Source organism: Haemaphysalis longicornis, unplaced genomic scaffold (genome assembly GCF_048455015.1).
Source record: "Haemaphysalis longicornis isolate Haplotype H1 unplaced genomic scaffold, Haemaphysalis longicornis Haplotype H1 scaffold_2, whole genome shotgun sequence".
Taxonomy (NCBI): domain Eukaryota; kingdom Metazoa; phylum Arthropoda; class Arachnida; order Ixodida; family Ixodidae; genus Haemaphysalis; species Haemaphysalis longicornis.
Window position 1 is genome coordinate 267308313 of NW_027526295.1, and position 24583 is coordinate 267332895.

The 24583-nt window shown below is 49.3% G+C and overlaps 1 protein-coding gene across 1 annotated transcript; it reads right to left on the bottom strand.

Moving 5' to 3' along the window:
- Positions 1-4604: 4604 nt before the first annotated feature.
- Positions 4605-12033, bottom strand: LOC144168624 (acidic mammalian chitinase-like). The gene is made up of 2 exons (XM_077697571.1): positions 11626-12033; positions 4605-5799 (listed from the first exon to the last, which is right to left on the bottom strand). Exons 1-2 carry the CDS (start codon positions 12031-12033, stop codon positions 4624-4626), a joined length of 1584 nt encoding a protein of 527 aa, XP_077553697.1. The 3' UTR covers positions 4605-4623.
- Positions 12034-24583: the final 12550 nt, after the last annotated feature.

The following is a 24583-nucleotide window of genomic DNA, read 5'->3' on the forward strand; positions in this document are numbered from 1 at the left end:
CGCGTTCACGTCCGCCCGCTCGGCAATTTCTTCGTAGGTTTAACTGCGGACACAAAAAATTACGATTTGCCAAAGAGCTTTGCTCTTCAAAAAATCTGTGCCAATTTTACTTCAATTACTTCCTTAACGTTTCCACTCACAGCTACGTCGAGAAAAATGCGGGAGTCAGTTTTCAGCACCGCAAATAAATGGTATGAATTGACTCGGCGAATCCGCCTGTGGGCTTCGCAGAGACACCAGCGCCTCAGTTCGCTGGGGTCATGCTGCGAACAAGTCGCCTCTCGGCAGATCGTCACAGGTCTCGTGCGTTTTCAAACCTATCTTCCTTTCGCACCATGAACCTCAGCTTCTAAAAAAGGCGACAAAGAAGAAAACGGAGGAAAAATGGCGGGGGTGTGTGGAGGGTGACTGTTGCATCTTGTTTTATCTCGTCAATTCACCGGTCTGTGTCTGACGTTTGCCCGTTTGTTTCCTCTCGCTTGCCGTGCGGGCGATGTGCGCGATAGTTGTTTATAAAGAAGGTGGGGTGCACGGAAAGGAACCAACGAGCCGCCCGCGTCGGGCGTGCGAAGAAAACCTATTCCTTTCACGCTTCGTGCGCGCGCGCGCACGACTTTTCGAGATTCATCAATCACTTCTTCGTTTTGGATGCGTCCGTGTCGCCGCCCGTTCCACGTCTTTCCCCGTTCCTGTTGACGATGATCATCGCACCCTTAGCGTTTTTCGCTTCGGCCCTAGCGTTTTTGTTTTACTACGTACCCGCGCGTACGTATTACGTGCGGGGCGTGGTACGTGTCGAGTTGATTCACGGCGATCTGTATCCATGGTAACACTTATTCTAGGTTGATTCTGGATGCGCATAGCTGAAGCGACACTCGCCAAATTTTCTTTTCTGCTTTTCCAGTTCTGTGCACACACAGAAAAAAAAGCACATACAGCCTGAGTCAGTTTACAATGTTGGCGGATCAGAGCGGAATTTTCGAACAGTAACTGAGGCATTTGTGCTGTAACCGAACGTTGAATTTTTAATTCAAAGAGAAAACGTCACTTACGTGAGAGAAAATTAGGGTAGCTGGTGCGGAGAGGGCCTATCTGTAACACACATCCTCACACAATGCAAAGCACAAGACACAACATGACATAAACACTTTCCAGAGCTATACAGATACAACTTTCCGCTGCATCCATTATACTTTCTGGGATATAACCCCATGTTTTCGGATAAATGTACTTGTAAATTTTGGACAGATATTCACCTTTTAGAACTCATCTCATATCATGTGTAATCACCAACTTGCCCTATGCACCAGCCATATTCATTGGATTTTATTTCGCTTCACTTTTGTTTTGTTCTTACTGTAATATTTTAGTATTTACACTTGCAAGTGTGTCATAAATAACCATGTTTTTGGTGCTCTTTTCCCTAGCTGGCCTTGCGCCAATAAACACAAATGATCATCATCACGAGATAAAATTAGGTTCGAGCTTGGTGCCACATTCCTGAGAATCGGCTTCTGGTGGTTGGATCTAACTAACAAACTACGCCCCAAAATCAGCATTTATAATAAATAAACAACATCAGCCGACCGAGGCGACATCGATATAAATGATGTTCACGTGGCTGTATGGATAAGGCAGAAGGCGCTTGTGGAAAGCACTAACAGCCGATTTCCTTTTACACAAAAAATACTCACAGGATGAACCCATTGGCAGACCTTGGTAATATTTTGGGACGACGTGTCCTTGCAGTGTTACGGGCACGATGATGATCCTTTCAGTGCGATACACTGCGCGCCATACAGGATTGACCAATGAATAGCAGGGAAACCTCTTGCCTGTTCAGCGACATAGCCTTTGAAAATGCGTCCTCTTCTTTTCGAGCGGCCCGTGAATGTGGATTCCGCTTGTGAATCATAGTGGAAATTTAAGCCCAGAAACGAATGAAACAGCTAACTCAGAAGTTAGCGGAGCTTAGCAGGGAAGTTATGGGTGTTAGTTGTAAAAATAGCCACCCGCAGACCGGATCTTTTTCTGTAGTTCATTCCTTAGGGGTCGCTTCGCACAAAAGCGTACACATGACCGATTTCCTTTTACACAAAAAAGACTCACAGGATGAACCCATTGGCAGACCTTAGTGATATTTTGGGACGACGTGTCCTTGCAGTGTTACGGGCACGATGACGATCCTTTAAGTGTGATACACTGCGCGTCATACAGGATTGACCAATGAATAGCAGGGAAACCTCTTGCCTGTTCAACGACATAGCCTTTGAAAATGCGTCCTCTTCTTTTCGAGCGGCCCGTGAATGTGGATTCCGCTTGTGAATCATAGTGGAAATTTAAGGCAAGAAACGAATGAAACAGCTAACTCAGAAGTTAGCGGAGCTTAGCAGGGAAGTTATGGGTGTTAGTTGTAAAAATAGCCACCCGCAGACCGGATCTTTTTCTGTAGTTCATTCCTTAGGGGTCGCTTCGCACAAAAGCGTACACATGACCGATTTCATTTTACACAAAAAAGACTCACAGGATGAACCCATTGGCAGACCTTAGTGATATTTTGGGACGACGTGTCCTTGCAGTGTTACGGGCACGATGACGATCCTTTAAGTGTGATACACTGCGCGCCATACAGGATTGACCAATGAATAGCAGGGAAACCTCTTGCCTGTTCAGCGACATAGCCTTTGAAAATGCGTCCTCTTCTTTTCGAGCGGCCCGTGAATGTGGATTCCGCTTGTGAATCATAGTGGAAATTTAAGGCCAGAAACGAATGAAACAGCTAACTCAGAAGTTGGCGGAGCTTAGCAGGGAAGTTATAGGTGTTAGTTGTAAAAATAGCCACCCGCAGACCGGATCTTTTTCTATAGTTCATTCCTTAGGGGTCGCTTCGCACAAAAGGGTACACATGACAATAATTCAAGTCGCCAAAAGAGAGGGAGAGAAAGAAAAAAAGGGATAAAAGAGAGAGAGAATAATCGTTTATTGCTAAGAGAAATGTGGAGGAGTCTTCAATTTAAGACCCTTCGAGCTCCTCTTCAACTGCCCTCGACACCAGAAGGAGTGACCGTACCACCAATCCCCCTTTTCCTCAGTTCAGCGTCCATGTAGCTGTTAAAAGCTGCCAAACTGCCGCTATGGCCACTGGAATAGGTTACTGGAGCTGGCCAAGAGGTAAATAGCGGAACCAAGAGGCGTTGGTCGTCACCAATCTCCAGCTCTCGTCAGTTCGGCCTCTGTGTAGCCGTTAAAGGCTACCCAACTGCAGCAATGGCCAGGGAATAGATCACCGAAGCCGGCCCAGAGGTAAACAGCACAACCAGAGGCGGCGGCACACCATGCTAGGCGTGCTTCGGGGCCGGACGCCGCTGGGCGCATCGGTGGGCCAGAACCCGGCTGTGGTCTTCTACGTTGCCACCATGTTCACGCTCATCGTGCTCGTCATGCACGTCTGGCTGCGGAAACACAGCGAGGAGTCGGCCTCCAGGCTGGCCGCCAACCATCAGCAGGGTTCGAGGCGTCGGGGTGGCACCAGGACGAACGGCAGCGACGACGACATCTGGAACACACCTCCTGTGGACGCGTTTCCGGACGAATTCGCCTTCTACTCGCGAACGCCGCCCGGGGAGAACGAGACCGCCGTCGTCTTCAAGGTCCAGAGTGCCGCGGATGGTGTTTCTTCCACGACCACGCCCAACGCGAGCAAGTCTGACGACACGCCCTGGTATCTCAAGTGGTTTAGGAAGAAACCTGGCCCTCCCACGGCGAGGGGGCGGCTCATCAAGAGGCTTAAACTGCCAGACAAGGTGCTCTAGGGCCTCTGTCGTGTACTGTGACTGTGTGCGTGATGCATCGATGTGATAATAGCAAAGTTGATGCTTGGTTTTACCGCTAGAACTGCCGACAATAAATGCTTCTACAGACTAGTCTAATGCCACACTTGCACATTGTACAACTAGCGTGAATGCCAGTCGTGTTTCATGTCGGGTTCATGAAAACTTAACTGTAGCAGCTGCATGCGATGACTTTACTAGTACCTAAACATTTTTGATGAGAGTAATCTTTAACCACACGTAAAGCGTAGTACGCATGCGAGGCTTGATTCTTTTCAGCAGCCAGAAAGAATTTCGATGTGTGTAACCACAATAGTAACACCGGTATGTGCATATACAGCGGTGGGTGTACGCTAGATTGAAACATGATTTTATACAAGAAGGAAGCTACCAGCTAGGTGCCCCAGTAACATTGTCGCCCCTAAATACGCTGCTGTGCGTGTTGTTTAGTAAACTCCTTCCTAGCATTCGTGCATACTAGTTGATTTTTCACTAGGAAGGCACACCGACCTTTGCAGTAAAAGTGTGGTCTATAAATGTTTTGTTCTAGCTGGTGAGCTTCACAGATTGAAAGTTTTGTATATTTTTATTGTCTTCGCAAGGCGGAATTACTACAAGTACCTAAGAAACAGCCACATTCTCTGCAGTTTATATTATATGAAATGCATCGCTATTTATTACCGGTGAGATGTAGACTTACTACGCACGATAGTATTCTGGTAGCGGCAACATTAGGATACACTCATCAACGTTGAAATACTGAATGGGTGTCAAGGCAGGTTTGAAGCCACGTTTAATGCCCCTGCTCAGTTTCGAAGAGGGCGCTGTAAAGGACGCCAGTGAATGGGAATGTACCGAAGCCACAGAAGCCACAATAATCGTCCCAAGACATGTCCCAAATACCAAGACAGCCTCCATGCTTGGTAGAATTGGCCAGCGCACTCAGTATCTTGAGGTACACCTTGGGATTCGTGTAGGCCACGAAGTTCCGGCCGCTGACTGCCAGCACGCTGAACTTCGTGTCGTCTTCAATGTCGTACGTCGCATTGCAGACGTCATCGAACGCCAGTCGCCCAGGCTGCGCCGAACCTGGAAAAGCTCTGCCTGGACCCAAAGCCATACTTCCAGAGCCGCTCCTGTTGGTCGGGCGAGCCATGGTGAAAGACCAGCCGGCGAGTGAAGTCATGTAGCAGAGGTGGTAGCGACCATCCTTGCGAAGAACGTTGTCCTTGGTTTCCCAGAGGATGCGTGGATACTTGTAGAGAAAGTCCATCTTGAATGGCGCGAAGGTCTTCGAGAAAGAAGGCTGCTGCGCAGCCATTAGCGGTGGCGTCACCAGGATGCTGTAGGGAGCCAGAAGAGACACGAGGGCCGGCATGTCGAAGCGTTCCCGCAGCTGCTGCTCGAACGGCACGACGACGCCCACGACCTTGCCCGTGAGCTTGTACAGCTCCTTCATGAGCTTCAGCAGCCTGACATGCAGGTGGGTCTCCTGGAGGGTCGGGTACGTCCAGTGCAGGAAGACTCCCTTGAAGTCGTACGCCTTGAGCCAACTTAGGATGTTCATGGCCAGAATGAGAGCCGACTTCTCGTCCCGACAAGCGACCGAGAACCTTCCGTTGGCCGCTTCTCCGTCTCCGACCGCCAGCCAAAAGCGCGTCAACTCGGTCTTGCGGGGCAGATTCTGGAGAAACCTGAGCATCTCTGTCGTCGTGGTCACGTTAAAGAACTGGTCCAGGCCGAAGCAGCAGTACACGATGTCAGTGCAGAAGTGGGTGGGCAGCTGGCTGGGCTCCAGTGCCGTCGAATTGCAGGTGCGCGGTCGGTGTAACCGGCCACTGTTGCTCGGGTGGTCGTGAACCATGCACACGGATCGTGCAGTGCGGCCCAGGGCAGCCTCGGGTAGCAACGTGGAGGTCAAATCTGCGTACTCGGGAGGAGTTTCTACGGCGTCGTCTCGGGCCACCACCTAAAAAAAAAGTACGCCGTTAAAACAAATGCCGAACAAAAATGGTTTATGGTACTATAATGCGGCGTAAATATAAGTAGGGCTCCGGGTTTTCGAATTTATCTGAGAAAATCCGAAAAACAATCGCCGGTGAAAGTTTGGACTATTCTGATTTATCAGATAAACACCGATTTTAGAGTACAGGACGCCAAAATATGACCGTAATGACCATCGTGCTGAAAAAAAAATGTGGCTGTTCTCTCTTCCATCGGAACCGGTAAAACACGAAAGTGAAATGTGCCTTCACAAGAGCAGTTGAATATTTATTGTGCACCGATATGATCTTGCACATCGCTATTTATATTTCGTCGGTATGGCACCCTTATACGCATCAACGTGAGACACTGGATTGCATGCGTCGGAGCATTGCGTAAATTTGACTGAAACCACTGGCGTTCGCAAACCGCCCGTGCGAACGAAACCAAACGTGTTGGCAGTGAAGCGTTTGTGCAGCGAAAAGAGCAGCAGACTGCGTCACGAGCGTGACATCCACAAGTTACGTTACGACATCCACAAGTTACGTTCCGCGTCCCGCGTACACGTAGGCGGTGGCATCGAGGCGCCAACTGTCGGCGCTCATTAGCGTCATGATGCACTACTTCGCTTCGCCTCTCGTAGATGGCAGCACCATCGGAAAGGAACGATTAAGGCGCATTTGTCGGCCTATTCACGGGTTTGTTCATAGCACAGTCGGGACCGCTTTTCGTACCTCCCGTTGCAGCGAAAGAATTCGTGGCTCGAATCCCGGCGCAGCCACGTCACTCGAAATTTCTCTGGCGATGTCACTTCCGTGACGGATGTGACGTCGTGAGATCCTGGTGGACCCCAGATATAAAACACTTTCATGTTAATAATGACGGTATATGCTGAAGTTCGGACTTCAAGATATACGGCAAGGTATTGGCGCCGCCCTGGACCTCCGCACTTTTTGGCGATAACTACGAATGGCCACCGGTCCCACAACGGGGCTCCTTTGTTTTCTTTCTAGACTAGTACAGTTGTCTAAACAAGGGTTATCTATAGTGGCATAAACCGGCTCATGAACGATTTTGCAAACTTCCAGAGCTATGAAATAACATTGTATTGCCCCAACAAGCTTTAAGGTTGTAATAGGAGAAACATACATGACTTGTGTGTAACTCTTCGTGCTTGTGCATATATGTATGTGCCTGCCATCGGAACCTCTGAGACAAAAGTTTACTCTGACCGTTTGGAGTTGTTCGTGTACAGATATCAATTCACCTATTATTTGGAGTGTTTAAAATAGAACGGTATAAAATCCGGATTAGGAATAATAGGATATTTACAAGATATAAACTTCGAAAAACACCAAATTTCACTAAAAAATAAATTCTGAAAAACATGCTCCTAATTTTACTAAAAATAAACTTCGAAAACCGTGAGCCCTGAATATAAGGTGCACATTTAATCCGCTAAATTTACTTCCAAGTAATAAAGTTACCGGTTAATCAAAAAAAGAGTTTCCTGCATTTTTGCAGCCACTCGTTTCCATAGTGGCGATTTCCCGTGCAAGCCGAGTAAACTTCCCAAGCGTTTTAGTCCCACACAAGGGCTGAGCGCCAGGCAGGGAAGTCGCTTGTACCTATTTTACCGGTAGGTGCCCGGCGCCACCAAGGCACACAATGCAAATGGTGCCTTCCACAGCCACTGTGGACGCTCAACTTGTAACCACCTGTGGCAGGACATGCCGCCAGACTCTTTCAAACCCCGGCCATGCGGAAACGTGGCATAATGGCAGGGGATACCGCCAGGTGGACAAGGGTCAGGGGCCCTCGCAAGGGTAAAGGCAACGTTTCAGGGGTGAGTTCCCCTTTCAAGGGTCCGCACTCGACCAGGGATGCCTGTACCCATTAAAGCAACCGGTGGGTGTCCGGTGGTACGCGGATCCGAACCCTGTACCTCCCGCATACCAGGCGAGTGCTGTACCTCTGAGCCATCTCTGCGGTTCAGAGTCAGCGGAATCACCGGAGTCAGCATAGTCAGCGGAATCTTCGTGAACTTTGTACATGGTATATAATAAACTGCACTCATCAAACTATGCCGGCAAAACTGGTGCGGTGGCGTTTAGGTGAGTGTGTTGCAAATTTTACGCACATCTCTGAACATTTAAATTGCGGCCTAGCGCAGCGGAAATTGATTAATGTGTTTCCTTGTGGGAAGCACAATCCCAAGCGCTGTTTTAAGTATTCATGTTAATTTATTTTGTTGTTCTTTGGCCAGCACCTCTCGCCTTCGTAAGGCCCACATGAAGTATACACATAACGTTACAGGTAATATAAATATTACAGGTAGTACCGTACTGAAACGTTCTGTATTTACGGAATTATGGGAATACGGAGTTCATACAGAGCATATCGTGCCGAGGCATAACTAAACCAGATATTCTTTCGAAAAACCATGCAATTAGGTTATTCTCACAATAAAAACGTTTGCCAGAGTTTTCGTGTTTCTGCCTTCAATAACAGACGAAATTAGACGCCATGTGTTTTCCATACATTCCACATATATAAAATTCCTACGGACAATCACTTGACGTTTCTGGCAGTCTTAGAGAAGCGAACATGGTGTAAATTTTTTTTTGAAGCGAATGTACTATTTGATTACCATATATTTGTCAAAAATACCCTGTTTTATGGCGGTCACGTGACGTGCCGAAGTAAGAGCTTCCTATTCGCACATTCCCATTCCGTATTCAGGCGGGTATATTACTGTCTCGGGTATCATCTGTTATAGCAGATCATCGAAACATCCAGATTGTGTATCGGCACTCCTCTCTTGGTTCGCCTCATGACAGTGGTAATGCCAAGTTCCACAAGACGTGCCCTATGCTGATGGCAGCTAATACTGAAAGCGCTTCGGTGACGCAGCATCCCGTGGTCTTTTCCGTCAGGAGTTCAGGTCTAGTCGCCTTCGCGTTCCTTGCAGCCACTCCATAACGATGACGTGGCCTGCAGCTTGGGAGTCGCCACGTCATTTAAAGGAGTACTGACACGAAATTTGTCGATTTCAGTTTTTATGCTGTAAAGAATACCTATTGGCCCAGTAATTACGAAAATCGAACCGATAGCCGTCAGCCGCCAACGCAGAATTAATTATAGCATGTTTATTGCAACCAGTTTCAAATTTGGTCGCCGCGCGAGAAAATGGCCGTTCGAAGGCCAGCCTGCAAGCGCGCCAGCCATGGGGCCAGCCTTACGTCACGGTCTCACCCGTGACGTCAGGGACGGTCGCCGCATCGTCTGCTACGATTGCACATGGTCCGCACTCGCCCGCGCAGTCGACATGATGTCGGAATCGTCAGACTCGGATGAGTCGCTGCCACCCGACAGACAGAACAACTTTATTTGGCCAGGCGATTAGGCACGCGATGTCTTCGCCGTCGTCCGTTTTTTAATATCACTGCGGCTTGAACCGGCGCAGACCGTGATAGCAACAGCTTGTCCCCACTCTTCTAATCAATCTGATTGCGAAAAAGAAGTTCCACTTGCGAGAAAGTAGATGTTAGTGTGTTGAAAAATTGTGCTAGAGGTTCTTATCAGCGCTGAATTTAAAAGTGGCGTTCAGATATTTGCTGCGATGGTAAGCCTACGCTGACCGGCAGCGGAGGTTCGGCGCTCCGACCCAGCACTGCCGGCACCGCGGTGCGGCGAGCGGCCGAAAGATGGCGCCACCTGCGCGCTAGATGGCGCCACCACGACAGATGTCTTGGTCACCGATCGCTGAAACGGAAATTATCGCCAAAATAAAGCTCCATACGCGAAAAAGGGGATGATAGTGTGGTGAAAAGTTGCGTAAGGGATGGTCATTCGCAGTTGTACAGATACCAGCGATCAAATAGTCGCCTAAAGTTCCCAACACCCAAGCTGACCAGAGCAACGCCGAGCCCGCTGGCTTGGGCGACAGTTCTTGCGGCCGCCACCGCGCACGAACTCAGTCCACGTTTAGCGCTGCATGTCGTCGCGTGGAAAATAATGCATCTTGGCGTCGTCGTCGATTTGCTCGGACAGGCTTCCACAAGCAGTACTTCGCATTCCGCGAGCTTGCCATAGCACAACTTGGGCGAGCTCGTCGACGTGCACCGCGGAGCTCGTCGACATCGCGCACCGCGCGGTGCCGGCACCGCGCAGTTTTCGGCACCAGTGCAAGGGAACACCATGTGCCGGCCACGAACTGAAGAGCAAAGACGTTGAACACGCAAAGTTTACAAGCATTGCTCACACAGCTACGCCCACGTCTCCTGCCCAAACGAATACCACCGACAACAGCAGCGCAGGATATCGTTTCCGGTTCCGCAAACGACTATATGACGTCACCCTGAACCGGCCAGACACGCAGGCCGGTGTTTCGTCACACCGAAAGCGATTTCGCTAGTGCTGCCGATTTGTGGAAGCTCGCTGTCGAGACAATCAAAATCGATTTTAGATGTGATTCCGGCCTCGGATCGCTGCAAAAATTTCTGTGAGACATCTGTACAAACTACTGAAGCCAATTGTATCAATGTTTAGGCGTCAAAATGTGGTGTCAGTACTCCTTTAACAAGTGGCATGAAGGGCCCAAGTAGCAGCCGTGTAACAAAGACTGGTTGGCACGTCAGCACAGTTGGAAGATATTTCGGACGCCAGACGTCTGTCATCACCTACCCGTAATTGTGCCGTATACACATATTTCGCGAGCGATCGCAGTTATGTCACACCTGCAAGTATGCAATAATGCGTATTCCTCTTTACGCATACAGACAAAACATAAGTACGCCCTTACATCGTCGGTTAGGTTACAATAGCAGCCTGTAATACTTGGACAAGTGGTTAGTGGCAATAAGAAACGTTAGGAGAGCAAGCACAGTATTAGCTTTGCCTGTGTTGCATTCGACAAACACCCTGAAGTAATGAACCGGAGGCTATCTGTGTCGGTAAAAATAAAGTTATACGAGCAAAGCGTACTGCCGGTAGTGAGTTGTGGATGGGGCAGAAACGCTATCCCTGCTCAAATGAAGATCGGCCCAAACAGAACTTGAAAGAATGGTGACAGCAGCAACTCTAAGGGATAGGAAACTACCGTCCCATATCAGAAAACAAACTCGGGTGGAAGACATTGCGGCTAAAATGAAGGAGGAGGAGGAGGAGGGAAAACGTTTGTTTTTCAGTGGTTGGGCGGCACTCCACCGAGGGCTCGTGCCACGTGCTACAGTTTCCGTCGGGGTCAGCAGGGGTGGTACCCTCGGTCCACGGCTCCAACGGTCTCTGCTGCTTTGCGCGCCCGCTGAATCAGACCGATCTGGTCTTCACAGCAGGCGCTGGCCAGCAGTGCCTCCCATTGCTCCGCATTAGGGTTTCTGATTTTGGGGAAGCCGTTGCGCTTTGGCATTCCCATGTGGTGTGGTAGAAAAGTGGACTTGGGTTGGGCATGTCATTCGCAACACTGAACACTCGTTGTCCACCAGAGTAACAGTACGGCTACCGAGATGCGAAAATACAGGCAGGGGTGAGGCCCGTCGGAGAATTTATTGGCTAAACTGGATTTGGAGGGCGCATGATAGCGGGTGGCGGAGTTGGGAGAGGCCTTCGTTTTGCAGGAGACATAAAATAGGCTGACAATGAGGTTGTCAAGCCTTCGACACTGGCCAGTTTTGGGCATGCGTATTATAGCCGCCTCATGGTAAGGCCAGTTTACCTGGCCGCAATGGTTCTTCGTGCTGATTTGCAACTAACGATCATTCTGAGAAGGTGAAGCGTGAGGACAGGTAGTGAGTAGCCGTAGCAGCCTAACCTCATCGCTGTCAAAGACCTGCTTCGGCAGAAGCGCTGACGGGGCTCGGCGACGGGCAGCAAGCCTCCTTGCGGGAGCAGTGGCGGCGGGTGCGGCAGTGCCGTTGACGCCCTCGTCGCCCGCGGAGTCCGGTTCAAGTAGGTCGAACTTCCCGGTGCGCTTGCGGCCCATGGTGACCCCTCTGAGGATCATGAGGTCGCGGAAGGACGAGTTGTCCGTCATGCGGGTCTGAAGCAGCACGACCAGGGCGAACATTACTACGAGGGTCATCACGATGCACATGACCGAGGTCGAATTTTCGAGTTGCCTCGCCCAGAGGCTCTCCGCCGCTGGGTTCGCCGCCTCGGCACTACTGGATGTGGGAGGGTCGCTCGGCTGAACGACCGTCACGGGCAGCGCTGACTCCATCGTCCGGGTTCTTCCTCGGGGCAGAACTTTATCGTGTCCTGACGGCCTCGCTGTGGTTCTTCTTCTTCCTCGCTTCCAGCCAGGCGTGCTCGCGCATTTCATCTGGCCCTTCAAGTGTGCGGGCTTGACCCACTAATACCACCTACTGGTTTGCTTAACACTTTCCATGTATTTTTGTGAGCAACTACTAAAACGGCTACGCTTTTCAGCCTCGGTGGAGTATGGGTATAGTCGTCGGGGTTCCCACTTACCGCCTGGATTCTAGCGCCAGTACCTCAAATACATTTTTTAGAATACGGCGACTTTGTAAAATAACAATTGTTTGGTATTCTAGAGCGGTTTCACCTACCAAAACGTGTAATTAGAGTTGGTAATATCCTAGTTGGACGCTGAGGTGATGCGCGCGTGGCGTGCATTTTGAAGGCTAGGTTTGTGAAGTCTGAAAGCACTAAGGATTCGCAGGTGGGGGGTGGGGCATGTGGAACATTCTCGCAATTTTTTTGAAAAAGACACCCATGAGATGCCGAAACTAAACTCAGATCGTTCTTTAATTACGGAGATACTGTAAGTCCTGGCTCCTGTGCTTACAACAGCTTGCCTCGGGCTGTTGCGCACATCTGCGGCGTCGTTTGTGCACCTGGCGGGGAAGCTTAAACCGAAATGTGTAGACTGTATTTGTATGCTCAGCTATCTCTCAGCGAACCCTCAGAACGATATAGCAGACGCCATCGATGCGCAGTGGTCATCAGCCTGGTGATAATTCCATTAGATTCAGTTGTATGCGAACTGCGAAAATTCCACCGCACCTGGCACGCGAATGCCCCCGCCGTTCAGCAACCACCGCGTGCGCCAATACCTGCGTCCAGATGTCGTTCTCTTCTGTTATTTGCAACTCTTACTGTTGCCGGCGCACCGTGTATGAACGGCACAATCTAGTGGTGTTTGACAGGTATAATTACATACCTTTGAGCGGCTGGTCCCAGTGCCGACCTTTCCCGGTTTATAATATTCAGAAGCTTGTTTATTGAAACATCATTTTATTCAAACATGATGATCATCCGAACATAATCTCTGATACCGAGAACAATTATAAGTAGGTCTTACTGTGCAGTCCGTGCCGCCAGCCCACATTATTCAGCTCATGCACGCGTCATCTTATGGAAATTTTTCCGTCGGTCTGTTATGAGAGAGAAAAGGGTCTTTAATGAAGTCTGGTTAAGTTAGCCGAGCTAAGATGCCGAGCTGGCCACACTAGATGAATTTGGTGACGATGATAATGGAGATGGGGATGTTGTTAAGGTGATGCGCATGGAGGCGTTCAGTCCTTTCCAGTGCCTCGTCCAAACCTGTGTTTCACAGGTATGCGATCAGAGCTTCTGTCGCACATGAGGCACGTGACCACGGACCTAATACGTCCCCATGTTGAATGCCCGCGGTAAACGGGTTTTGCCGGGAATGACGTTGGAAAAAGACGATGAAGCCACGCGCTTCTTCAGCATCTACTATTATTATCAGCAGTATGTGCTCTCACCATCTTCAGAATAATAATCATCGTGCCTATCATCTTCTTCTTCGAGTTTGCTATATGGACATCACGTAACTGCGTATTTATGCCTCCGTTGCTTTTTCATGTGGTGTCGGCATTGCAAAAGTAGCAACGGGAGACAAAATGTAGGTAAGGGCACCCCTTGCAATGCATGCTCTTTTTTTTTTATTCGGCCTAGCAAGTGCACTCTCAATGCACTGTCTGCAGTGTCTAGCGCAAATGTGTACCCTGTGACGTAAAATAACTCTGTGGTAAAAGCCGATATCGTTACTCATTCATCGCATGAAGCATTATCAGACCAATGACGCCAGCACTCAAGCGCGCTGATCATCATCCCCATCTTAAAAGGGATACTGAAGTGAGTTTGCAAAACCTCTGTTTTGGCTTCCATTGCATAGACTGGCTCAAATAAACACACTTTTCATAGTCTATATGGTCGACAAAGCACCATTTATTTTTTATAAAGCCTGAAAAAAAAAAAAAAAAAACATCGTACGACGTTTGCGGCCGCCGCAACAACAGCAGTGACGCGTTTTCGAGTTGCGATGTGATTGGACGATGTCCAAGATTGAAATTCAAACCAGTTTCGGTTTCGGTTCTGTGCAACAACATGCTTGGCGTCCGACATTATCGTTAATTTGACATTCTGGATATCTCAGGAATTGCATACCGCGCTTCTGCCACGTTTCCAGCTGCAAAATGCGTCAGATAGGCCTGCCAGCACGGCTTTGATTCGCAACGTTCACAATTTGAGGCATACGCAGTGACTGAACGCCCTCCATCTCATCGGAGACGCTCAACTGCGAGGCGCTTCGCTCCTACCTTTGGAGCTAGCATGGGCGTGTCCGTGAGGCATGTTCGCACCACTCCGACAGTCGACTGAGTTCTGCATTGGGCCCACAAGCAAGCAGCTTATGTCAACACCACGTCGACGAAAACTTGACAGAGCGCCGCAGTCTGCCAACTCGCTCGTGTAGCAATTAAGGTTTCAGCGCAAGATGGTGAATTGAGTATATAAAACATTACCTATGTAGAAAAAAAATAACTAAAAAAAGACAAGTCTTATCTAGGATTTGAACTTGCTAATTGTGATAAAATGCACCCAGTGCTTCGCACCACTCGGCCATAGCCACAACGCTATTTGAATGGAGATATAAAGTATATATCGTATAGCCTGTTTATTTATTTTATTTTCAACATTACCAGTACCTTAGATGACTATATCTTGAATAACGCTTGTGCAGTAAGCGTTACCCTAATTCACAACTGCATTCCTTTAGCAGGAAATGCGATCGCAAATCTGTTTCATGCTTTGGAATAAAAGTTTCGGTTGGCTGTAATTCCATAGTTCCTATATTAACTTCTGTGACCTTGCTCTCGCAAAAGGTTGTACTGAAGGGCTTGTTGCTCCCGCCTTTAATTCGCCTTAGATTTTCTCCTCGCGTATAGTCAGCGAAGCGTAGCAGGTGCGCTTGTGTTGAGTTACTTTGACTTCATAGACCTTACTACGCTTGGTACAGTCTACAAACTAACAAACTAATGGCACACTCTTCCAGGCACAAACCATGTCGTGTCTTAGTTTCAACTGAGCGAACGAATTGCGACGAGCCGTCGGCGGCCGGCCGACTGACTCTGCTGGAGGGTCGGCGAGTCGTGCAGTAGCGCAGTCAAGCCAAGCCTGCTTGACTAAGCATCATACCAAACGTCATAGAAAATCGGCAAGGAGGATGCAGACAACAGAACAGAGCCTTCGGATTGATTTTTTTCTACTAAATAAAGTCGCATAAACTCAGCGAGAGTGGTCGAAACATGCCCTAGAGACCCCAGACTACAATTTGCGCTAGTAATCCCGCGATGTTTACAAATTACTTCAGTGTGCCTTGAACTCTTCCCCATGGTGTTTTCTCTCCCCCCCCCCCTCCCCCAATAGTTAAATTTTTGGTCTCCAGGTCAGGTCAGATAAACTCTATTGTCGATTGCTGCGCAAAAAGAGTTGATCACTGGGAGAGTAGTGTCAACCCCTTCCCGTCAGACGACCGCCAGGAGTCCGTGGGCCCTGGCGGCATCCTCTCCAGTGTTTAAGGGGTACTCACCCGATCAGATTCCCATAGGTCTTTGTAATTCAGGACCCACGGGCTTAAAAAGTACCGTGTACCAATGCAAAGTTTTAGAAATTTGTAGAAATGTTCCTAACGGCCTGGTTTGCTTCTTTTAGAAATACAGCACTTCTCTACTGAAATCCAAAAAATAATCAAGAAGCGCATTTTGGTTTATCCAGTTTTCACTAGATGGCGCTACGTGTCTAGCAAGCAAGAGTGTTATTTTGTTTTATTTCAGTACAGAAGTGAGTTATCTCTGGAATAAGCAAATTAGGCCGTTGCGAACATCGACATCTATTTGTAAAGCTTTTATTATTGGTGCACGATGTTTTTTAAGTGCGTGGGACACGAAGCAGTAAGTCCCATAGGTATGTTAACGGGTGAGTCCTCATAAAAACAACGGCTCTACCACTACCAGAATTTTGCGGCACTAGACATTTAGGGTGCGTTCCAATTTACCGTTTAGACAGCTTCGTTGCCGTCTTCGCGGACAGTCCGCCATGTTAAGCCCCGTTCCAATTCGAACGAAGCAGTCAACGAAGACTGCTCAGTGTTGCCAACCAATTTCGGCCAGATCGCCCCACACCGCACCTCAAAAAGCCCTACATCGCCCTACACAATATTCGCAATAGCCCTACGCCCCGCGCTACGCCAAAAAATTGCAATTTTTTATTTTAAATGGTTTTGTTTTGTTTCCTAATATTAAAATTTTTGTTTGTACTAATTTTAGTTATTTAGCTTCGGCTACAGAATCAATACATCTGCTTGCTGTGGAGCTTCGGGTGCCCGTGTTCCACGGTCATGTTAGCGCAAGTGCGTCCACTAGCTGCGAATGCCGACTTGATGACCAGCACGGAGTTGAGATTCTCATTTCCAAGCCTATTGTGCTTTTTTCTTTTCACGTCGGCCATGTGCAAAACTCCTCTCAGTAGCGGCATTGGAGTGGGGCAAAGATAGTACCAGCTGAGCCAAAGTTACGATGTTGAGAAACTCCTGCTTGTCTCCGAACGTTCTCATTTAGTGGAGATCAACCCAAAACAAAGCAGGTGGTTTGACTAACAATGACAGCTTCTCATCTTTGCTGAAGTAGGAAGGCAGCATTCGCCATTCTTCCTCGACTGTGTGCGTAGCGGTTCTGTAGCGTCGGCAAGGCAGGTAGCTTCCCTCCATCTTCTGTGCTTAGGGCTGTCTTCGGGGTGACGAACTGACAAAGAGTCATGGCAACCGGGGTCATGACGAAGAGCCCGGAAACTGGAAGCTTCTTGTTCACCTCAACGGCGGCTGTCTGATAAAAAGACAGACAGCGAATACGAAGGTCGCAAACCGGCACACTTCAGCACAGAATTGCACCCTTCGCCCAGGTATACCTCTTTAAGGGGCAGCAGAACTCTTGGGTCCATGGTATTTATGTCATCCCTCTCCAGAGCAGACGGCTGGACAAAATTTTGTAGCAGACATCGGATGAGGCGTTCACTCTCTCTGCCTGGAGTTCTCCGATGACGTTTCCGTTGCCTTCCGTTTCCGTAGCCTGTTAAAAAATTTGAGCACGAATTTCATAAACCTGAAAGAAGCCTCTGTGACACTATAGTTCATATGGTTTAGAATGAATTCGGCGGCCACTATTCGGTCTTCCACGGAGGCTTGCAAGAGAAAGAGTAGCAGGGTTTCCCATTTTTTAGTACACGCTCAGCGTACGCATAAAGCACGAGCCACCGGGTCTCGCATGCCCGCTGGATCTTCCTTTTTTCAGTCTGGAGGATCTTCTGTAGTCCAGATACTTGTGCTTGTCTCTTGCTGTTTTGATGTTTCGCAGAAGATCTTACGGGTATCTGGGACGCTTCATTGCAGCTTTTCTGGCAACAATGTGGGTGGAATGGCATATGCAGCGAATGAGCACGAATTCTAGTTCACTCTAACGAAACTCCTGTCTGCCTTGCGCTGAATTTTTTGGGCCAGGGAAATATGTTCGCCAAGCATAACGCTGGCGTTGTCACATGCCAGGCCCAGGATGTTTTTCAAAAGTACCTTTTGTTCTGAGAGGCAGTTTTCAACAACTGCTGTAAAAATCGAACGTCGAAAATTATGGAGCAGGCGCCCCGCGATCTGCGAGATCTCCAATCGGCGCCTTATCACGGGAACACAAGTTCCGAAATGGTTTCGACATGTTTAGCCGCGGCGCTGGCTCGAAAACACGCGCTCCACCGTGGGGGTAGCACTATGGAGGCACCCTTCATGCTACCCCCATAGCAACCGTTGTACCGCTGCGCTGGTAGCAATTCCAATTGCGCGCGCGCGCCTCCCGCGCCAGCCCGGCCATGCCCTCACGGTCTTCATTATAGCTACACCCCCTACCAGCGGTGGAAACCAACTTTGCAACGCAGCAGCCTGTTCATGCCACAGGGCATCCACAGGGCAACACCAGAGTTTGATCTTTTGTGCCTTTCTGCTGCGTCTGCTCTTCGCAAGCTTTTCTTTCCTCCATGGCTCTTCATTTGCTCCCTCCACTCCCTCTCCACCGAAAGATCGGGTTGCGGAAGCGTAACCTAGCGGTCAAAATTTTCATTACAACCAGTTAGTTGAGGACATAATTTCAGATTTTCGCGGCTTCATATGGCGCAAAATGGAAAGTTGAACAGAAAAGTTTAAAATCGCCCTACGGTCGGCGGAAAAATGGCAGAACGGCCCTACGACAAGAAAAAATTTCCAAAACGCCCTACATGTAGGGCGAAAACCCTACAGCTGGCAACACTGAGACTGCTTCGAGTAGACAGAATCGAAGTCAGCAACAATGCAGGCTAACTTCCTGTCTTAACAGGTCTAAACTAATAAGTGACGCCAGCGCCGCCTTTTGCGTATTAATGTTGAAACAGAAACACTTGTTCTTTTATTGAAATATTTAGTATAATTTAGTAGTGATGAAGATTACTTTGTTTAATTTCTCAATCACGTAATGTTTGTAATAACAACGGTAATATTGGCTACGATACTTGCGGCTTGCGCATCTCAACATATCTGCTACGACGCTGTCGTCTGCGCTGGTGTTGCGTTTGCGACCGCGGCGCCGTTCCAATTTTATTCCTTTAGACGTCTAGTTAGACTGCTTTGTAGGCTGTCTACCAAGCTGTCCGCGAATTGGAACGCAGCCCCACCTCCTCACCTGCTCAGCTCGCACGTAATTCATGGTTTAATTACACGCATCCGGTGACTTTTTTTCATAAAAACCGCATAATGTTTCCCAGAAAATAACGCGAGAATTGGCGATTGTGGCTTCGTTTACAGGTTATTTTCCTCTGACTGGCTGTTCGAGCAGCGCGAACGCACTGCATAGGACTAAGGCGTGGATATGCGGGTGATATCATGATACATCAACGCAGTTGAGTGTCAGTACCAGTGCTGGCCATGAAACACACTCCCGATTGAATTTTCATGCTGTATATTTTTTTACTGCTGTAAGGCCATTTACGACGGGCCATACATTACTTGAAGGATATGTAGCCGAGTTGGGGTTCTAGCAGCAGTTGTTAAAAATGCGTTGTCATTCGCTTCTCGTGGTCAGACGGCATACATTGTCAAGTTTTCCTCCAAGGAATATTTAAGCCATAGGTAAAGCTTATGGCCGTTTGAGCATTATAGATGTGCTTCCAAAAAAAAAAAAAACAATAAGAACCCCTCCGATACCGGGAACATGGGTGCGCGTGAAGGTTGTTCAACTCCGTGAAACCGTAAACCGGTATCTCGAGTAATCCCTGCCAAACCTACCCGCTCATGTCATTTCTCCAGGCTTTCCGATTGCCGAAACTGCAGAAATCGGGGTCCGCACAAAGCTCCCGAGTACGCTCACTATTACGACGAAGGGTACGTGCTTTCATAACCGCCTGCTGTTCGGCCGAACAAATTACCAGTAGCTTACCCACAGACCTGCGAACGTGAATTCAGGTTATCATCATCGTCAGAGCTTTTTAAGGTGCGCTTTACTGTATGGCGTTTAACATACCCACATCGCACTTTAATCAGTAATTTCAAGCTTCACTTAAATAGCCCAGTGACGCACGGACTAGTACGGTGGCTGAACTTTTCCCCGATCACAGTCCAGAGAGCGTGTCTTAGAAAATTCATTTCATGTGTCTACTCCTCTGTGTCTCTCGTCTTCTCCGCTACATGTTTGAAAGTTATGTACCAACAAGCCCAAATTTCTACGCTACTGCAGTAAATTCACTTCCTTTCGAAATATGTGTAGTATTTTAATCTACGTATTTCCTACTGAAGTTACGGGAGAAAAATATCAATTGTAAATGTAAAAATACCAAAAGTTTTTAGAAAAAGAAATAGAGCCGCACTGTATAGAAAGGTGCGCGAACAGCCTTGTGAGAAGCACGAGATAAGGTTTAACTGGCAGCCGGCGGCGCACGCTCAACCGCGGCCAGTCTGATTCATGGGTGCCGCTGTTTCTTTCTGCCGATGCCACGCTCCGCATTGAAGATAGTCTGCGTCAAGGGATAGGCCCCTTCACCGCAGTGCCCCGCGAAATCGTCCCACCACGGGTCCCATATGCCCAGGCACCGCGTGCCGCCAGTCGCCTTCATGAGCGCCCGCACGAACGCCCCCAGCGTGTGTGGCGTCGGGTGCGTGATCCACTGGTTGCCATAGAGGGACACTCGACAATAGGGCCGGTCTTGCATGGCGTCCCAACGGCGCCTCAGGCACAGCTCGTCGTACGCTAGCCTGCCCGGCGAGCGCGTGCTTCGGCCTTCTTGTCCCGGTCCCGACGCGTCCACACCTTCGTCCGTCGTGTTGTCTTCGGCGTCTGTCGCGTACAGCGTGTACGATGCGGCGGCGATGTCGAGAGGGTAGCAGAGCTGAAAGCGTCCGCTACGCCGATGACCGCGAATGGTGTACTGTGTCTCACGGAAGGCCTCAGCGTAACGCTCGACGTTGTCCTGCGTCCACTTCAGCGCTGTGCGCCCATAAGTGGGTGGAACGGCCTCGTTGGGGTCGACAAGGATGCTGTAGTCGTCCATGAGGTCGACCAGGTCCCGCATGTCGAAGCGTTCGCGCAGTCGGTGGTCCAGCGGCACTACGATGCCGACAGAGTGGTCGAGGCGTCGGAAAGAGGCGCGTGTGATGCGAAGGAGGTCCACGAGCCCGCTCATTTCGTGGACCTCGGGGAACTTCCAGTAGAGCAGCAGACCGTCGAAGGACTGTGCCTCCAGCCAGTCGACCGCGTTGGCAGCGAACAGCGACTCCATCGACTCGTCGCGCACAATCTTGCTGAAGGCGCCCCGATCCGCTTCTTCGTCGCCCCCAGCACCCCCGCCCACTGCGATCCATATTCGCAAGAAGTTGTTCTTGTCCTTCAGCTGACTGAAGTTGCGCCATCCCTGCCGGAATATGTCTACCGTCGTATCGCCGGGCCTAATGGTAGCATCGGACGCGTTGATGGCGGCGCAGCAGTACACGGCGTCCGTGCAGAGGTGGTAGGGGAAGACGTCGATGCCGAAGCTGCGGCCGCCTCGCAGCCGAGACTTCCTGCGGGCCTTGTATACGCACACGGACCGGTAGCGGTGGTACATTGCGTCCGACGAGAGCGTGTAAGACGTCAGAACTTCACCGGTCGCTGGTTCTTCTGCTGCTGTCGGCTCTACGGGACGGACGGGTCTGCCTGTGGGTAGGTCGCCGAACTGCCCCGCTCTGCGGCCAGCGCCGCGTTCATGGACTCCTTTCGTGTCGTCAGTGGTGGCGCGCCCATACTCGGGGGTGCGTCTGGATGCAGAGATGGGGGACTTGCGCGTCGCAGCGGCAGGAGGGGGCGGTGGGCCCGAGGCGTTTGAAACGAACAGTGTATCGGGGTTGAAGCTCATATTAAAGCCGAGGAAGTCCTGGATGGTGGGCGATTCCACGAGGTAGATTTGAAGCGTCACCATCAGGGCGAACATTACTACGAGGGTGAGCGCGATGAAGGCGGTGGAGGCGAAGGCGTCTGCCTGCTCGTCGGGTGGCGGCGGAGGTCGAGGCGCCTGGGGCTGGACGACGCGGTGGTCTGGCAGCGGGGGCGCGATGTCGTCGATGGCGGGCGCCGGGTCCTCTGCAGGCTGCTCCTCGCTGCGGGAGGTGCTGGCGATTACTGGGCGCAGTTCGTGCGTTTCGACTCGCATTGGAAGCGTTCGTCGCTGCCTGCAGCTACTGCTTCTTCTGTGCATGCTCACGCGGCCGGCTTAGGCACACGCGCCACTTGGGCTGTGCTGATGATACTACGAAGACAAGGCGGCAGAATACATTATGTCAGTGATGCTTAGCTACCGATTATATGAAAATTGTTCATAGCGAAGCTATTATTGGCAGGTCAGTCGGAATCTCTCGCGACCGTAGGCGTCATTGCCGGAATAGACATAGCGACGTAACCGTTGATGTATGATGTAGAAAGAAATACTCCAAGTGTAATTAAGATGCTTAAAGCACTTGTCCAGCAGCGAACCTGCTCGACAACCATCACTGTATTTTGATTTGTGTCAGCCAGAGGGAACATTGAACAGGAGGTGCCTTGGTAACATGCAGTTTTTGTCAAAATTTGACAGGCCACGCACAGGCCGCAAAAAAATTTGATGTACAAGCGAGGCTGAAACGCTTTATGCCGTAAACCTGGAGAAAACGCTTTTTTTCTTACTGTCATAAAATAACTTCGTCACAGTTAAAGGTTAAGCTTATTCTTAGATTTCTTTATGGTCCAGAAGGCCTAAGTTTGGCCTAGAAAATTTTGAGAAAGACTGTACATACTGAAAAATTCGCCAATCAGGTGTACGTCCCATTTTGCGATCAAATAATGTAGTGCCCTCCTCTCTCCCTATCTCTACCCGGTTAGTTTTATTTTTACTTCGTGTTTTCGCCATGCTGCACATGAAAGAAGGAGGAAAGATGTGAAGAGAGAAGTATGACATAAAGAGAAAGATAACAAACTAGGAAAGTAAAATAGAGATGGGGTAGCAAAATCGCAGGTAGTCACAAAACCGATAACACTAGTCAAGGCTACAGGTATGCATGCAGTCCGGTTTCGTGTTGAAATTGCATTAGCGACCTGCAGTAGCGGTCTTCTTGCACCCACCGGTTTAAGTCACTCGGTTTTACCCACTGAAGACCATCCTCTCTGAGCTCATTGTGCCGAGCTGTCCTTGTTTACTATCCACATACACAAGAGATGCTTCACGTCAGCTTCAGCCGCAGGAGCCGGACACTTGGCACATGTTCCTGGGTCTTCTGTTGAGGGCCCCAAATTCCAGGGGACTGAAAGTGTGAGAGCCACCTCAACCCGACGCCTCCGGAGAGAAACTTTTTCCTCTCGGGAAAGATAGGGGGAAGGAGGGGGGGGGGGGGGGGGGGCGAGCAGACACGCGGGGGCATTGTGGACAGATGTCCCGGCTAAAAGACGGGAACGTGGATCGCAAGGAAGAGGACTAGGGGTAGACTCAAGTGGGGAAGGAGAGTACGAAAGATTGTCTGCTAATTGGTCCAGAAAACTCTGCCCGTGCACCTGTACCCAATGTACGCGTATCACCAGCTGTGCTTTCTTGTGGGGGCTGCGAATCTGCTGGCAGATCAAGGAGTCTTTTTCACTTTTTCAGGTTCTTCACAGCATTGAGCGAGTCTGTGTATATATCCGCTTCCACACGTTTTTTTTTTCTTATACTAAAGTATCTCGGAGTTCAGAGTCCGATTTCTATTGCTCACAGTTCATATTTTTTTTCGCATGAATTTAGCCCCTCCCTTTATTTTTATATATTAATTTATTGATGTGAAGTATGCTAACTGGCTTCCTGGAGCCAAAAGGAAAGAATACGAGTTGCCCGCGCAGATGCAGCCTTGCCACATAGTTGGCGCCGGTTTGCAGCCATACAGGCCCCTTCGCTGACAAAGGGGGCGCCAGGCCGGCACATACCATCGTTTGCAGCCAAAGGGCAATATTATGGCCAGTTTCTGGCTATACTCAGCAAGTAATAAATTTGACGATAAGTTTAGTAGCCATTAGGAGGTTTGACAACAGGTTCTAGCATCGCGCTTCTCTGGGGAAGCAGATTTTTTGGTCAATTGACCGAAGTAATGTGTGTGACGTTCACGCATTGAGAAGTGTCATTCCAGATGCATGTGGATAGAACCTGGCACAAAAGGCTGTGTGTAGCCACAGACCTCTCAAAGTTTGCCATTGGCTGCGAAGGGTGGGAGGAAATTGCAGTTCCGACATCCCATGGGATGCGGAGAGAGGTAACGTGGCTGCAAGCGGCGATATCCAGCAGCCAGATGTTAGCCATAACGTAGCGCTTTGGGGTCTAAAATCGGTAGCCACTTCTTTAAGTACAGTGAGCTAGACATTGCTTGGCACGTCGTAATGCTCAATATGAAGGTCACGTAATATTAAGGCTGAATATAGCCGTAACATAATGACCTCCCAGGTGCAATGACCAGTGATTACTTCCCATTTGGGTGCGGCGTCGAATGCTTACGCAACTTTTACATATGTGGTGCGCGCGCATTCTCACGTAAAAATAGTTCAGGTACCCCAGCAAAAATATTGGTAACTTTTGAAGCCTGTGTTATCCAGGACATTAAACATATTCGGCACTGAGGAGGCATCCAGTTCTTGCGCACTATGAATCAGCCTGACATACGGGAAACCATATAAAGATGTCAGACCCATTCTGAACTACTCGGCCGCACAACACTGAAAGTAATTTTCAAACACAAGCTTCATACAACGCAGGTGAAATGTTTTGAGCAGTGATGGTGAAGCTTGAATGACACGCATTAGTTGGCTTTGCGGACAACATTAAAGTGGCGACGTAGAAGGTAGGTATACATAGAATATTTTTTGCGTGTTTTGCGTTTGTTTTCGTTGTTTATTTCAGACAACAGATAATTG